Below are 15,277 nucleotides of genomic sequence, written 5' to 3' on the forward strand. Positions count from 1 at the left end.
CACAGACATGATACGTGAATTGGAGTGGCAATCATTAAAACAAAGGCGTTTTTCGTTGCGACGGGATCTTCTCATGAAATTTCAGTCACCAGTTTTCTCCTCCAATTGTGAAAATATTCTGTTGGCACCCACCTTCATAGAGAGAAATGATCATCACGATGAAATATGAGAAATCGGGGCTCGCACAGAAAAATTTAAGTGCTCGTTTTTCCCGCGTGCCGTTAGAGAGTGGAACGGTAGAGAGACAGCTGGAAGGTGGTTCATTGAACCCTCTGCCAGGCACTTTATTGTGAATAGCAGAGTAATCACGTAGATGTAGATGTAGATGCTTAAGATTAGCTAGTTTTTTCTCGATGGAAGACTGAGTTAGGGCAATGCGGTGAATCATTGATTTGACGAAACTCATCTTCTGACCGTATGAATGACAAGAAAAGGAATGAATAATGGAATCGCTTGTTGCTGGTTTGCTAAAGATGTCAAATTTGACACTTCCTTCCTCTAGGTGTAATTGTAGATCTAAGTAATTAATAATCTTGTTGTCTTGTCATCCATTATTTCGTGAGTGATGGCCATCTGAAGGCGTACCGAGTTAAAATCATCAACTACACACGGGGCTTCGTCCACAGTACCGTCAAAGATAATGAAAATCTAAATGATTAACAAAAACATCGGCAATAAAGCGCACTAGGTCCATGTTGCTTGTGAAACCGATTACTGAATGAAAAATACACTCCTGGAAATTGAAATAAGAACACCGTGAATTCATTGTCCCAGGAAGGGGAAACTTTATTGACACATTCCTGGGGTCAGATACATCACATGATCACACTGACAGAACCACAGGCACATAGACACAGGCAACAGAGCATGCACAATGTCGCCACTAGTACAGTGTATATCCACCTTTCGCAGCAATGCAGGCTGCTATTCTCCCATGGAGACGATCGTAGAGATGCTGGATGTAGTCCTGTGGAACGGCTTGCCATGCCATTTCCACCTGGCGCCTCAGTTGGACCAGCGTTCGTGCTGGACGTGCAGACCGCGTGAGACGACGCTTCATCCAGTCCCAAACATGCTCAATGGGGGACAGATCCGGAGATCTTGCTGGCCAGGGTAGTTGACTTACACCTTCTAGAGCACGTTGGGTGGCACGGGATACATGCGGACGTGCATTGTCCTGTTGGAACAGCAAGTTTCCTTGCCGGTCTAGGAATGGTAGAACGATAGGTTCGATGACGGTTTGGATGTACCGTGCACTATTCAGTGTCCCCTCGACGATCACCAGTGGTGTACGGCCAGTGTAGGAGATCGCTCCCCACACCATGATGCCGGGTGTTGGCCCTGTGTGCCTCGGTCGTATGCAGTCCTGATTGTGGCGCTCACCTGCACGGTGCCAAACACGCATACGACCATCATTGGCACCAAGGCAGAAGCGACTCTCATCGCTGAAGACGACACGTCTCCATTCGTCCCTCCATTCACGCCTGTCGCGACGCCACTGGAGGCGGGCTGCACGATGTTGGGGCGTGAGCGAAAGACGGCCTAACGGTGTGCGGGACCGTAGCCCAGCTTCATGGAGACGGTTGCGAATGGTCCTCGCCGATACCCCAGGAGCAACAGTGTCCCTAATTTGCTGGGAAGTGGCGGTGCGGTCCCCTACGGCACTGCGTAGGATCCTACGGTCTTGGCGTGCATCCGTGCGTCGCTGCGGTCCGGTCCCAGGTCGACGGGCACGTGCACCTTCCGCCGACCACTGGCGACAACATCGAGGTACTGTGGAGACCTCACGCCCCACGTATTGAGCAATTCGGCGGTACGTCCACCCGGCCTCTCGCATGCCCACTATACGCCCTCGTTCAAAGTCCGTCAACTGCACATACGGTTCACGTCCACGCTGTCGCGGCATGCTGCCAGTGTTAAAGACTGCGATGGAGCTCCGTATGCCACGGCAAACTGGCTGACACTGACGGCGGTGGTGCACAAATGCTGCGCAGCTAGCGCCATTCGACGGCCAGCACCGCGGTTCCTGGTGTGTCCGCTGTGCCGTGCGTGTGATCATTGCTTGTACAGCCCTCTCGCAGTGTCCGGAGCAAGTATGGTGGGTCTGACACACCGGTGTCAATGTGTTCTTTTTTCCATTTCCAGGAGTGTATTTAAGAAGTGAGACGTTTTCAGTGATCACGTCTAAATTTTTGTCATCTTTGACAGTGCTGTGGACGAGGTCACGTGTCTAGTTGAAGGTTTTTAATTTGCTACACCCTCAGATGGCCTTCTCTCACGTTTGGATCTAGACGGCTGGAAAACCGTAGCCTGGTCAGATGAGTCCCGATTTGAATTAGTAAGAGCTGATGTTAGGGTTCGAATGTGACACATACCTCACAGAGTCATTGGTCCAGGCTGTCAACAAGGCACCATGACATCTACATCTACATCTACATCCATACTCCGCAAGCCACCTGACGGTGTGTGGCGGAGGGTACCTTGAGTACCTCTATCGGTTCTCCCTTCTATTCCAGTCTCGTATTGTTCGTGGAAAGAAGGATTGTCGGTATGCTTCTGTGTGGGCTCTAATCTCTCTGATTTTATCCTCATGGTCTCTTCGCGAGATATACGTAGGAGGGACCAATATACTGCTTGACTGTTCCTCGGTGAAGGTATGTTCTCGAAACTTCAACAAAAGCAAGCTACTGAGCGTCTCTCTTGCCGAGTCTTCCACTGGAGTTTACCATCTCCGTAACGCTTTCGCGATTACTAAATGATCCTGTAACGAAGCGCACAGCTCTCCGTTGGATCTTCTCTATCTCTTCTATCAACCCTATCTGGTACGGATGGTGGCTCCATAATGGTGTAGTCTGTGTTTACATGGATGGACTGGGTCCTTTGGTCCAACTTAAACGATCATTGACTGAAAATGATTATGTTCGGCTACCTAGGGACCATTTGCAGCCAATCATGGACTTCATGTTCCCAAATAACAATGCAATTTCAATGAATAACAATGCACCATGTCACCGGCCCAGTACTGTTGGCGATTACTAAAAGCATATTCTGGACAATTCGAGCGAATGATTGGCCACCCAGATCGCCCGGCATGGTTGCCATCGAACAATTATGGGACGTAATCGAGAGGTCAGTTCGTGCACTGTCAACACTGTTGCAATTATGGACGGCTATAGAGGCAGCATGGCTCAATATTTCTACAGGGGACTTCCAGCGACTGCACTGTACTTAGCGAATCAAGTCACACGCAAAGTTTAAGAAAGTTTTATTTAAACTGATTATACACATATACACTCTTGACATCTTCACACTTGCTACAACTAGGACTTTTTACTTATTCATTCTTCAGTCTTAATATTTCTGCTTCTGAAGGCCAACCAGCTTCCTATTCGGCGAATAGGAAGCTGTTGTAGAATTTTAGAACATGTTTTTTGCTCGAGTATCATGTTGTTTTTGGAAACCCAGAATCTACTACGCAGGAATCAACATGGATTCCGGAAACAGCGATCGTGTGAGACCCAACTCGCTTTATTTGTTCATGAGACCCAGAAAATATTAGATACAGGCTCCCAGGTAGATGCTATTTTTCTTGACTTCCGGAAGGCGTTCGATACAGTTCCGCACTGTCGCCTGATAAGCAAAGTAAGAGCCTACGGAATATCAGACCAGCTGTGTGGCTGGATTGAAGAGTTTTCAGCAAACAGAACATAGCATGTTGTTATCAATGGAGAGACGTCTACAGACGTTAAAGTAACCTCTGGCGTGCCACAGGGGAGTGTTATGGGACCATTGCTTTTCACAATATGTATTCAAATTCAAATGGCTCTGAGCACTATGGGACTCAACTGCTGAGGTCATTAGTCCCCTAGAACTTAGAACTAGTTAAACCTAAGGACATCACAAACATCCATGCCCGAGGCAGGATTCGAACCTGCGACCGTAGCGGTCTTGCGGTTCCAGACTGCAGCGCCTTTAACCGCACGGCCACTTCGGCCGGCATCACAATATGTATAAATGACCTAGTAGATAGTGTCGGAAGTTCCATGCGGCTTTTCGCGGATGATGCTGTAGTATACAGAGAAGTTGCAGCATTAGAAAATTGTAGCGAAATGCAGGAAGATCTGCAGCGGATAGGCACTTGGTGCAGGGAGTGGCAACTGTCCCTTAACACAGACAAATGTAATGTGTTGCGAATACATAGAAAGAAGGATCCTTTATTGTATGATTATATGATAGCGGAACAAACACTGGTAGCAGTTACTTCTGTAAAATATCTGGGAGTATGCGTGCGGAACGATTTGAAGTGGAATGATCATATAAAATTAATTGTTGGTAAGGCGGGTACCAGGTTGAGATTCATTGGGAGAGTGCTTAGAAAATGTAGTCCATCAACAAAGGAGGTGGCTTACAAAACACTCGTTCGACCTATACTTGAGTATTGCTCATCAGTGTGGGATCCGTACCAGATCGGGTTGACGGAGGAGATAGAGAAGATCCAAAGAAGAGCGGCGCGTTTCGTCACAGGGTTATTTCGTAACCGTGATAGCGTTACGGAAATGTTTAATAAACTCAAGTGGCAGACTCTGCAAGAGAGGCGCTCTGCATCGCGGTGTAGCTTGCTGTCCAGGTTTCGAGAGGGTGCGTTTCTGGATGAGGTATCGAATATATTGCTTCCCCCTACTTATACCTCCCGAGGAGATCACGAATGTAAAATTAGAGAGATTAGAGCGCGCACGGAGGCTTTCAGACAGTCGTTCTTCCCGCGAACCATACGCGACTGGAACAGGAAAGGGAGGTAATGACAGTGGCACGTAAAGCGCCCTCCGCCACACACCGTTTGGTGGCTTGCGGAGTATAAATGTAGATGTAGATGTAGTCGGTATTTATAATGCTACGTATCGAAGATTCTCTGTACAAGAAAACAGTAGAATATTCGCGACTTCTCTTCGACAAATGCCATACACAATAACGTATCGAGATCACTAGAATGGTCGCGACTTTTCTCCTAGGTATATGTTAGCTATCTGTGTGCCCAGTGGGGGAACGCTGGGGGATGCATCCTTCTAAACTTGTTCGTTGACAAAGTAATTTTTTTACGATGTTGAGAACGTGGAAGAGTGCCAAAGATTTATTTCACGGACGTAAATTTTTCATTTTATTCTTTCGTGTTGGAAATTGCAATACGAGCGATATCAGTGCAGTTTTTGGTGGGAAAGTCGTTGCCATTGACTGTTTCAAGCAATTCGAAGCTGCCGCAACCGTTCTCGACAACTGAATCGCTGGCAGCCAGTTCGACAAGCATGTAGTGCCCTCGCCCGCTAATAGTGGGTGGTGGTAGTGTTAAACAGATATGCGTACGCTCAAATCGCATGCTTCATTTGAGGTGATGTAATCTGAAGTGTTCGATACCACATTCTCTTGTATGTTTGCGTTTCTCGGCATCGCCTGCTTCATTTAAGATGTAATAAAGTCAACTGAAGAGTCTGATACCATTCTTCTTGTAGTTCGACATGTTGATGACATCATGGCTAAAAGCAGACGGGTGATATACCATGCTTCGGTTATAACTAATTTTCACTGCAATATATCCCATGCCGGAGTACCCTCAAACTTTTTTTTTAGAAAAAAAAAAGCACCGTGTGTGCCAGACAGAAACGTATAGAATAGGCGGACGCGCGTGCTACATAGGAAAGCACAACTACTCGATAAGTCGATTCTGTCGAGTCGACTGACGAAAGAAACGAACGAATAGCGTGCGGGCTGACTGGCGTGGGCGGCGAGGGTGGCAATGCGGGCGGCCCCGCAAGAGGGCATCTGTTCCTGTGCCATTTTGCTTACGTCATCAAAAACAGTACGCACACCATAGAGATAATACTCTCTGAGTCCGCAGGTCGTGGTCGTGCGGTAGCGTTCTCGCTTCCCGCGCCCGGGTTCCCGGGTCCGATTCCCGGCGGGGTCAGGGATTTTCTCTGCCTCGTGATGACTGGGTGTTGTGTGATGTCCTTAGGTTAGTTAGGTTTAAGTAGTTCTAAGTTCTATGGGACTGATGACCATAGGTGTTAAGTCCCATAGTGCTCAGAGCCATTAATACTCTCTGAATATCGAAGTTCTGTCTGCATTCCCTCCCAGTGCAAGCTCGTGTTCATATGTACAAGCAAATGGTAGCGAACACTGGTGCAACCTCTGCGAATACCCCGCTGCAAAGGAGGCTTCGGATGTTTCCGATCGTAACAGAAGGCGCCGCTTATCACAGCGCAGATCCCAGTTACGTAGAACAGCCGAGTAGGGGACGCAGCCCCTGTCCCGGTTGCTGGTGGGGGCGGGAGGTGGTGGTGGGGGAATCCCCTAAAGAGCTCCGCGCGCGGCGAGGGCAGCCAGAGCCGCTCGCACTGCGCCACCGAAAGCTCACCATGGCTCTCGTCGGGGTTCTGTTGGCAGCCCTGGCCGTGGGCCTGCTGCTCTACATGATGCTCGTCGTATTCTCCAGGCCTGACAACTTCCCGCCAGGTGAGTCGCGTAGCCGATTCACAATCGACCTTCGTTTCCAAAATTATGCTCCGCGAAGCAATGGTGATACACAGGAAATGAATAAGTGCTCTGCGAAAAACTATAAATAAAATTGTATTTTTTTTTACATTTTGACGATATTAATTACTTTTAAAAATTCTTTTATGATTTCTGTGTTATTAGTTATGATTTAAAATAGAAGTAATCACTGAAAAGAGCGAATTCTTCTCATTTTTTAAAAAAAATTATTAACTGTCAAAATAAACAAGATGCTCCAATAAAGTATTAGGATCCTCAAATTGTTCTGCCAGAAGAATAGTTTGTGAAGCTTTACACTAGATCTCAACGGACCTTGACGTGAGAGAACGGCTATGCCAGGATGTATTCATACCAGACATGTCAATTCGCTTAAGCAAAATACCTGACAGTGAAAGTGAGGTTATGAGATACCATCCGCGATGCAAAAAGCAGAAGTATAGTATAGGAATTGAGGAACTAACAACTATAGAGTTTATTAATGCCGAAAACAAACTTCATAACGTATGTTCTTGATCAATTTCGAGTGGTGTAAATGGAAACGAGCGTTTGGCGTCATTGGCCGGGAGGCACCTTGCGGGGCAGGTCCGGCCACCTTGGTGCGGGACTTATTTCATTCGACTCCACAATGGGCGACCTGCGCGCCGAATGGAGATGAAATGATGATGAAGGCAGCACAACACCCAGTCCCTGAGCGGAGAAAATTCCCGACCCAGCCGGGAATCGAACCCGGGTCCGTAAGACGGCAATCCTTCACGCTGACCACTTAGCTATCGGGGCGGACATTTCGTGTAGAGAAGTGCTGGGAAATGAAACAATATTCCAAAATATCGACATTTATTTGCTAACAAAAAAAAAACCATACATACACATCAAACAATATTTATAGAGAAATAAATAGAGCCTGTTTACCTTATCAGCTATGTTTTCACCTTAAGTTCAAATGGTTCAAATGGCTCTGAGCACTATGGGACTCAACTTCTGAGGTCATTAGTCCCCTAGAACGTAGAAATAGTTAAACCTAACTAGCCTAAGGACATCACGCACATCCATGCCCGAGGCAGGATTCGAACCTGCGACCGTAGCGGTCTCGCGGTTCCATACTGCAGCGTCTAGAACCGCACGGCCACTTCGGCCGGCTCACTTTAAGTAACCAATAACGTCATAAACAATCGTATTTTCTCCTTCGCTACAGCTGAATTCTTCACTTAAAATGTTGTGTAAAGAAAATTGCTCATCTTGAGTTCTTACTTATGCACAGTGCAGGTTGGCACCAGTTCTGCTATTGTAAAACCTAAATAATTTTTCGCTTTCACATATCTGACTTCGCTTACAGAAGAACATTCAATGGAAAAATATCGAAGCCGCTATGAAAAATTTTGCAATTATCCACAGAATACGAAGTACATAATAAATTAAGATTACGAATACAGAAAAACACAACATCCACTACTAAAATATGAGTTGCGTCGAAAATAGGTGAGACGCCGACACCGACAAAACTTTCTTGATGTGACGGCGCAGTGCGTTGACGGCCTATGTGAATGGCGCCATTTGAAATGCATTGTGGAATGTTTTGACGTGACGTTACGAAAAGTATGAACTGGCTTTCAGAAAGTTGCAAGCGACAGCAACAGGCAGTGATCTATGCCTAACAGGATACCTAACTACAACTGTCTGAATGGCCGGACAATGATCCTCGGATATCTATCCGTACCTAACAACAGCACTTTGGTTGGTTGGTTGGTTTGGGGAGGGAGACCAGACAGCGAGGTCATCGGTCTCATCGGATTAGGGAAGGACGGGGAAGGAAGTCGGCCGTGCCCTTTGAAAGGAACCATCCCGGCATTTGCCTGGAGCGATTTAGGGAAATCATGGAAAACCTAAATCAGGATGGCCGGACGCGGGATTGAACCGTCGTCCTCCCGAATGCGAGTCCAGTGTCTAACCACTGCGCCACCTCGCTCGGTCAACAGCACTTTGGCCAGCAATTGTCACTAGAAGGCAGACGAAAATATTTTCCGATTTTCCGCCCACACATTACATCAGATTACATCAAATGAAATCGCAGTTGCGAATAAGGACTACTATCAGCTATAGAATGGAATGACGACGATAAATACTTGTGTCGGACCAGATCTCGATCCCATATTTCCCGCTTATCGCGAGCTGTCGCCTTACCATTTGGTAACTCACAGCCACGCCCAAACTTCAACCTGTCGTCAACCATGCGTCCACCACAACCTGTACTCGTACTTCTTTTTTTTTATTTTGTGGTAAGTTCCTATGGGACCAAGCTGCTGAGGTCATCGGTCCCTAGGCCTACACACTGCCGGCCGTTGTGGCCGAGCAGTTCTAGGCGCTTCAGTCAGGAACCTGGGTGCTGCTACGGTCGCAGGTTCTTATCCTGCCTCGGCCATGGGTTGTTTTTGGGGAAGGAGACCAGACATCGACGTCATCGGTCTCGTCGGGTTAGGGAACGACGGGGAAGGAAGTCGGCCGTGCCGTTTCAAAGGAACCACTCCAGCATTTGCATGGAGCGATTTAGGGAAATCACGGAAAACGTAAATCAGGATGGCCGTACGCGGGATTGAACCGCCATTCTCCCGAATGCGAGTCCAGAGTGCTATCCACTGCGCCACCTCGCTCGGTGCCTCGGGTATGGATGTGTGTGATGTACTTAGTTTTGTTAGGTTTAAGTAGGTCTAAGACTAGGGGACCGATGACCTCAGATGTTAAGTCCCATAGCGTTCAGAGCCATTTGAACCATTTTGAACTTACACACTACTTAATCTAACTTAAACTAACTTACACTAAGAACAACACACACACGCATGCCAGAGGGAGGGCACGAACCTCTGACGAGGGGCGGAGGGGGGGGGGGAAGGGGGGGAGGGGGGAGCCGCGCGAACCGTGGCAAGGCGCCTCACAACGCGCTGCTACCCCGCGCGGCTACTCGAACATCCATTAGGTAGGACAGACGTTGTACTTGAAAGTCCCTTGCCCAGTATTGGCAGATAAATACGATATTGCAGTGCCTGCGTTATTCTGATTACGATGCAAAGTTCCTTAGGACATACATGCATGCGATCTCGCATTTATCTGCCGATTCCGGGCAAGCGACTTCCAAATGAACGTCTGACCTGTACGGGAATATACATAATGGATGTACGAATACAGGCCGTAGACGCATCGTTGACAACATATGAAAGTTTGGTCTCGCGGTCACGTTCTCGCTTCACGAGCACGGGGTCCCGGGTTCAATTCCCGGCGGGGTCAGGGATTTTCACCCGCCTCGAGATGACTGGATGTTTGTGTTGTCCTCTTCATTTCATCTTCATTCATGAAAGTGGCGAGTCTGGACTGGGCAAAGGTTGGGAGTTTGTACGGGCGCTGATAACCGCGCGGTTGAACGCCCCACAAACCAAAACATCATCATCATCATATGGAAGTTTGGGTCTGGTCGTGAATCGTGCACGGATAGCCTAATGGTAAGGCGACCGCTCGCGATGAGCGGGAAATCCGGGTTCGAATCCCAGTCTGGCACAAATTTTCATTGTCACCATTCCATTATACAGCTGATGGTAGTCCTTATTCGCAATTGCGAATTCATTTGATATTCGTATGCATGTCCAACGGAACTTTGTATCGTAATCAGAATAACACAGGCATTGCACTATCGCATTACAAAATGGTTCAAATGGCTCTAAGCACTATGGGACTTAACATCTGAGGTCATAAGTCCCCTAGAACTTAGAACTACTTAGACCTAACTAACCTAAGGACAGTACACAAATCCATGCCCGAGGCAGGATTCGAACCTGCGACCGTAGTAGCACCGCGATTCCGGACTGAAGCGCCTAGAACCGCTCGACCACAGCGGACGGCTATCGCATTACATCGAATGTTTCAGATTTCTGGAGAAGAACAAAATGTGTTTCAAAAGCAGTGTCAAAAACATCTGAAGTTCCATATCTATATCTACATTTTCACGAGTACTGCAATTAATAGTTAAATGTTTGATGGAGGCTCTATTCAAACACTTCGACTGTTTCAGCTCCCCAACAGCAGCAGAAATTACCACTTAAATCTTTCCGTGCAAACTCTGACTTCTGTTATTTTATTACGATGGAAATGTTTCCTTTGTAGGTGAGAGCCAATAAAAAATTTTCGCATTCAAAGGAGAAAGTTGGCTGATTGGAATTTCGGAAAAAGATCTCGCAGCAACGAAAACGCCTTTGTTTTAATGGTTCCCATTCCAACTCGCTTATCTTGTCTGTGACACTCCCTCCCCTATTTCGTGATAATACAAAACGAGCTGCCACTCTCTCCACTTTTTCGATGTCCTCTGACAATGCTATGTGCTAAGGATCCTACACCGAGCAGTAATAGTCTAGAAGAGAGTGGAAAAACACAGTGTTGGCACTGTGTTTAGGGGACATAATTGAATTTTCTAACTGCTCTGCCAGTAAAAGTCTTTCAGTCTCCTTCTCCACAACATTTTCAATGTGATAGTTTCCAGATTAAGTTGTTTGTAATTGTAATCCGTAGCTATTTAGCTGTATCGACTGTCTTTAGGTTTGTGTAATTTATCGGCTTTTTATGTGTAGGATTTCACTCTTTTTTATTGTTCAGGATTAATTTCCACTATTCGAACCATGTACAAGGGCAATATTTTCTGAATCCGTGCTCCTATGTTTCAACATATCGCTCTTTTTCGTGGTATTTCATGCTATTGTAAATAGATGTCAGGGACACAGGTGTATAATTCGGTGGATTACTTCTATTATGTTTCTTGTAATTAGGTGGCACTTGTCGAACTTTTGGGTCTTTAGGTACGGTTGTTTTGTCGAGCGAGAAGTTGTGTCTAACTACTAGAAAGCTGTTGCATCAGCACTCTTCGGAAGGAGCATGACTGGTACACAGTTTGGACTGGAAGACTTGCTTTTGTTAAGTGACTTAATTTGCTTCATCAAGCCGAGGGTAGCTACTTCTAAACTGCTCTAGTTCGTCATTTCAGGTCTAGAGCAAATCTGATTTTGACAGGTGGATCAGAGAGCTGATTGTGCTTTGCTTTACAGATGCAGATGAAATCGATAAATCAGATACTATATCTTATAAAAACTGCAGACATATCTTTAGTAAAATTGAGATCGGTTTGTTCAGACGTGCCTACTGATGGCAAAAACAACGCATGTGATACTTCTTTAGCACACGCTGATGTATTCATGCAACGCCACCCGCGACTAAGTGTAGTGCGAAATACATTTTACTTATGTGTTATCTCAAATGATGCACTACTTATCATGATACATGTATTTCTCTCAGCAGGACATTAAATACATTTTACAGGAAGAGATGTGCACTTGTGCGTACTACATGTGGTCTACTTTGACAAAAGTGATACATGTACAAGGTGACAGATATTGGATCCGAAAGTTTTGCCATCATGACATTATGCGTCTTTAATGTAGTGTCCTTTGCCTTCTGCATCTTCATGCCGTTGATCATTGCTGATTGTTGCGCCTTAGAGGTAGTTTCCCACCCTAAGAGCAAGAAGATGCGATGAATTTCTGTCCGCTTTATCGCCCTTTTTGACAAGCCCATTGGCAGGAGGATGGGGATTTCTTATACCGGAGGTCTTTAACCACTATTGGTAATGACTTTTATTCAAAATAAAGCAATGGCACGGAACGAGGGACGTTTTGATTACTAATTGAAACGCTACCCGCTTTTTCTTGTCAATGAATCGTTCCTGCTGCCCAAAGGGAGAATCGCTGGATCACGAACTGGGTGAACATTATTGCAACCCACATCTGACTCCCTACATGCTTGATGTCTCCCCCGATGGCGATGACATCTTCCAGCTGGATAAGTATCTGTGTCAGAAGGTCAGAACCGTACTAAAGTGATTTGAGAAACATGGTTGTTAATTGACGTTGATTCGGTTGATCTGAATCCGATGGAACACATCTGGGAAGTTATCGGGCGCCAACTGCAGGCCGACAATCTCCCAATCTGCAATTTACGAAAATTTCGTGACCTGTGCGTAGATATGTCGTGCCCTATAATTCCATAAACATACGAAGGACTTGTCGAATCCATGCCACGCAGAAATGCTGCTTTATTGCGTTCCAAAAGTGGACCAACACGCTATTAAGCAGGTTTTGGATAATCAGAGTATAAATGATAATTAATTGAAACACTCAGATGCCGACAGGTGTTGTTGACATATCTTGACGGGGACAGATAAAAAGGTGTCCCCCGACCGGGACTCGATACCGGGATCTCCTGCTTACATGGCAGACGCACTATCCATCTGAGCCACCGAGCACACAGATGAATAGCGCGACTGCAGAGACTTATCCCTTGCACGCTTCCCGTGAAACCCACATTCCCACCTGTTCACAATCTACATACGTAATGTTCCTAATAGATACTTTGCCCATCCACTCGTTACTCGCGCTCACTTAAGTTGACGATTCCCGTAAGAGTTCGGGCAACCTGTGAGCACTCGCACAGACGAAGGTCAAAGGCCGGGTAGCCATTTAACTGTATATGAAGATAGTAACTGTTCTCGGATACCATTGATGACCGTGCAGCTTCTCTACAATAAATGATAATTAATTGAAACCCTCAGCTGCCGACAGGTGTTGTTGACATATCTTGACGGGGACAGCTGAAAATGTGTGCAGCGTTAAGGGTAACCGCAGCCACGGTCTCCGAGCTGATAGTCCGTGCTGCTGCAAGCGTCGTCGAACAATTCGTGCAGATGGTTGTTGTCTTGCAAACGTCCCCATCTGCTGACTCAGGGTCGAGACGTGGCAGCACGATCCGTTACAGCCATGCGGATGCGGATAAGATGCGACTGCTACGGTCGCAGGTTCGAATCCTGCCTCGGGCATGCGTGTGTGTGTGTTGTTCTTAGCGTAAGTTAGTTTGAGTTAGATTAAATAGTGTGTAAGCCTAGGGACCTCAGCAGTGTGGTCCCATACACTACTGGCCAATTAAATTGCTACACGAAGAAGATATACATATGGTAAACGGGTATTCATTGGACAAATATATTATACTAGAACTGACATGTGAACACATTTTCACGCAATTTGGGTGCATAGATCCTGAGAAATCAGTACCCAGAACAACCATCTATGGCCGTAATAACGGCGATACGCCTGCATTGAGTCAGAGCTTGGATGGCGTGTACAGGTACAGCTGCCCAAGCAGCTTCAACACGATACCACAGTTCTTCAAGAGTATTGATTGGCGTATTGTGACGAGCCAGTTGCTCGGCCACCATTGACCAGACGTTTTCAATTGGTGAGAGATCTGGAGAATGTGCTGGCCAGGGCAGCAGTCGAACATTTTCTGTATCCAGAAAGGCCCGTACAGGACCTGCAACATGCGGTCGTGCATTATCCTGCTGAAATGTAGGGTTTCGCAGGGATCGAATGAAGGGTAGAAGCACGGGTCGTAACACATATGAAATGTAACGTCCACTGTTCAAAGTGCCGTCAATGCGAACAAGAGGTGACCGAGACGTGTAACCAATGGCACCCCATACCATCACGCCGGGTGATACGCCAGTATGGCGATGACGAATACACGCTTCCAATGTGCGTTCACCGCGATGTCTCCAAACACGGAGGCGACCATCGTGATACTTTAAACAGAACCTCGATTCATCCGAAAAAATGACGTTTTGCTATTCGTGCGCCCACGTTCGTCGTTGAGTACACCATCGCAGGCGCTCCTGTCTGCGACGCAGAGTGAAGGGTAATCGCAGCCAAGGTCTCCGAGCTGATAGTCCATGCTCCTGCAAACGTCATCGAACTTTTCGTGCAGATGGTTGTTGTCTTGCAAACGTCCCCCTCTGTTGACTCAGGGATCGAGACGTGGCTGCACGATCCGTTACAGCCATGCGGATAAGATGCCTGTCATCTCGACTGCTAGTCTTGGGATCCAGCACGGCGTTATGTATTACCCTCCTGAACCCACCGATTCCTTATTCTGCTAACAGTCATTGGATCTCGACCAACGCGAGCAGCAATGTCGCGATACGATAAACCGCAATCGCGATAGGCTACAATCCGACCTTTTTCAAAGTCGGAAACGTGATGGTACGCATTTCTCTTCCTTACACGAGGCATCACAACAATGTTTCATCAGGCAACGCCGGTCAACTGCTGTTTGAGTATGAGAAATCGGTTGGAAACTTTCCTCATGCCAGCACGTTGTAGGTGTCGCCACCGGCGCCAACCTTGTGTGAATGCTCTAAAAAGCTAATCATTTGCATATCACAGCATCTTCTTCCTGCCGCTTAAATTACGCGTCTGTAGCACGACATCTTCGTGGTGTAGCAATTTTAATGGCCAGTAGTGTAATCTGCCCTTTGTCAAAGTCGCTTATCTTAACGGATTTCCTCATCTGCAGCCCATGTCTTCCCCAGGGTGATAGTTGGTGTCTGCCAAGGCTACATCCAACGACGCGGTGAGCAGTGGCCACAACGTTTTGGCTGATCACTGTATGTAGTTATGGTACATACGGCAGTTTCTGATACTAGGAACACAGAAGGTAGTCTAGCACGCTAATTACAGCAATGGTATTCCCACTAACTACTCGAATGCACACCTTTGGCCTTATGCACCCGGTACGTCGTCTCTGTTCGAAAGTTCTTGGCAGGTCCGCAATGGTACCAGCAGCGACTGCAGTTCTAGCGACGACGTCTTCTTCT

General features: G+C 46.8%; 1 protein-coding gene across 1 annotated transcript in view; it reads left to right on the forward strand.

The window, feature by feature from the left end:
* The first annotated feature begins 6,389 nt into the window (after positions 1-6,389).
* The window catches only part of LOC124718788 (probable cytochrome P450 304a1), a 125,287-nt gene continuing 116,399 nt past the window's right edge, over positions 6,390-15,277 (forward strand). Inside the window, exon 1 of the mRNA XM_047244396.1 lies at positions 6,390-6,507. Coding sequence (XP_047100352.1) covers positions 6,411-6,507 — 97 coding nt within the window. The 5' untranslated portion in view covers positions 6,390-6,410. The remainder of the gene's footprint in view (positions 6,508-15,277) is intronic.

The sequence above is a fragment of the Schistocerca piceifrons genome, chromosome 10 (genome assembly GCF_021461385.2).
Source record: "Schistocerca piceifrons isolate TAMUIC-IGC-003096 chromosome 10, iqSchPice1.1, whole genome shotgun sequence".
NCBI classification, from domain to species: Eukaryota; Metazoa; Arthropoda; class Insecta; order Orthoptera; family Acrididae; genus Schistocerca; species Schistocerca piceifrons.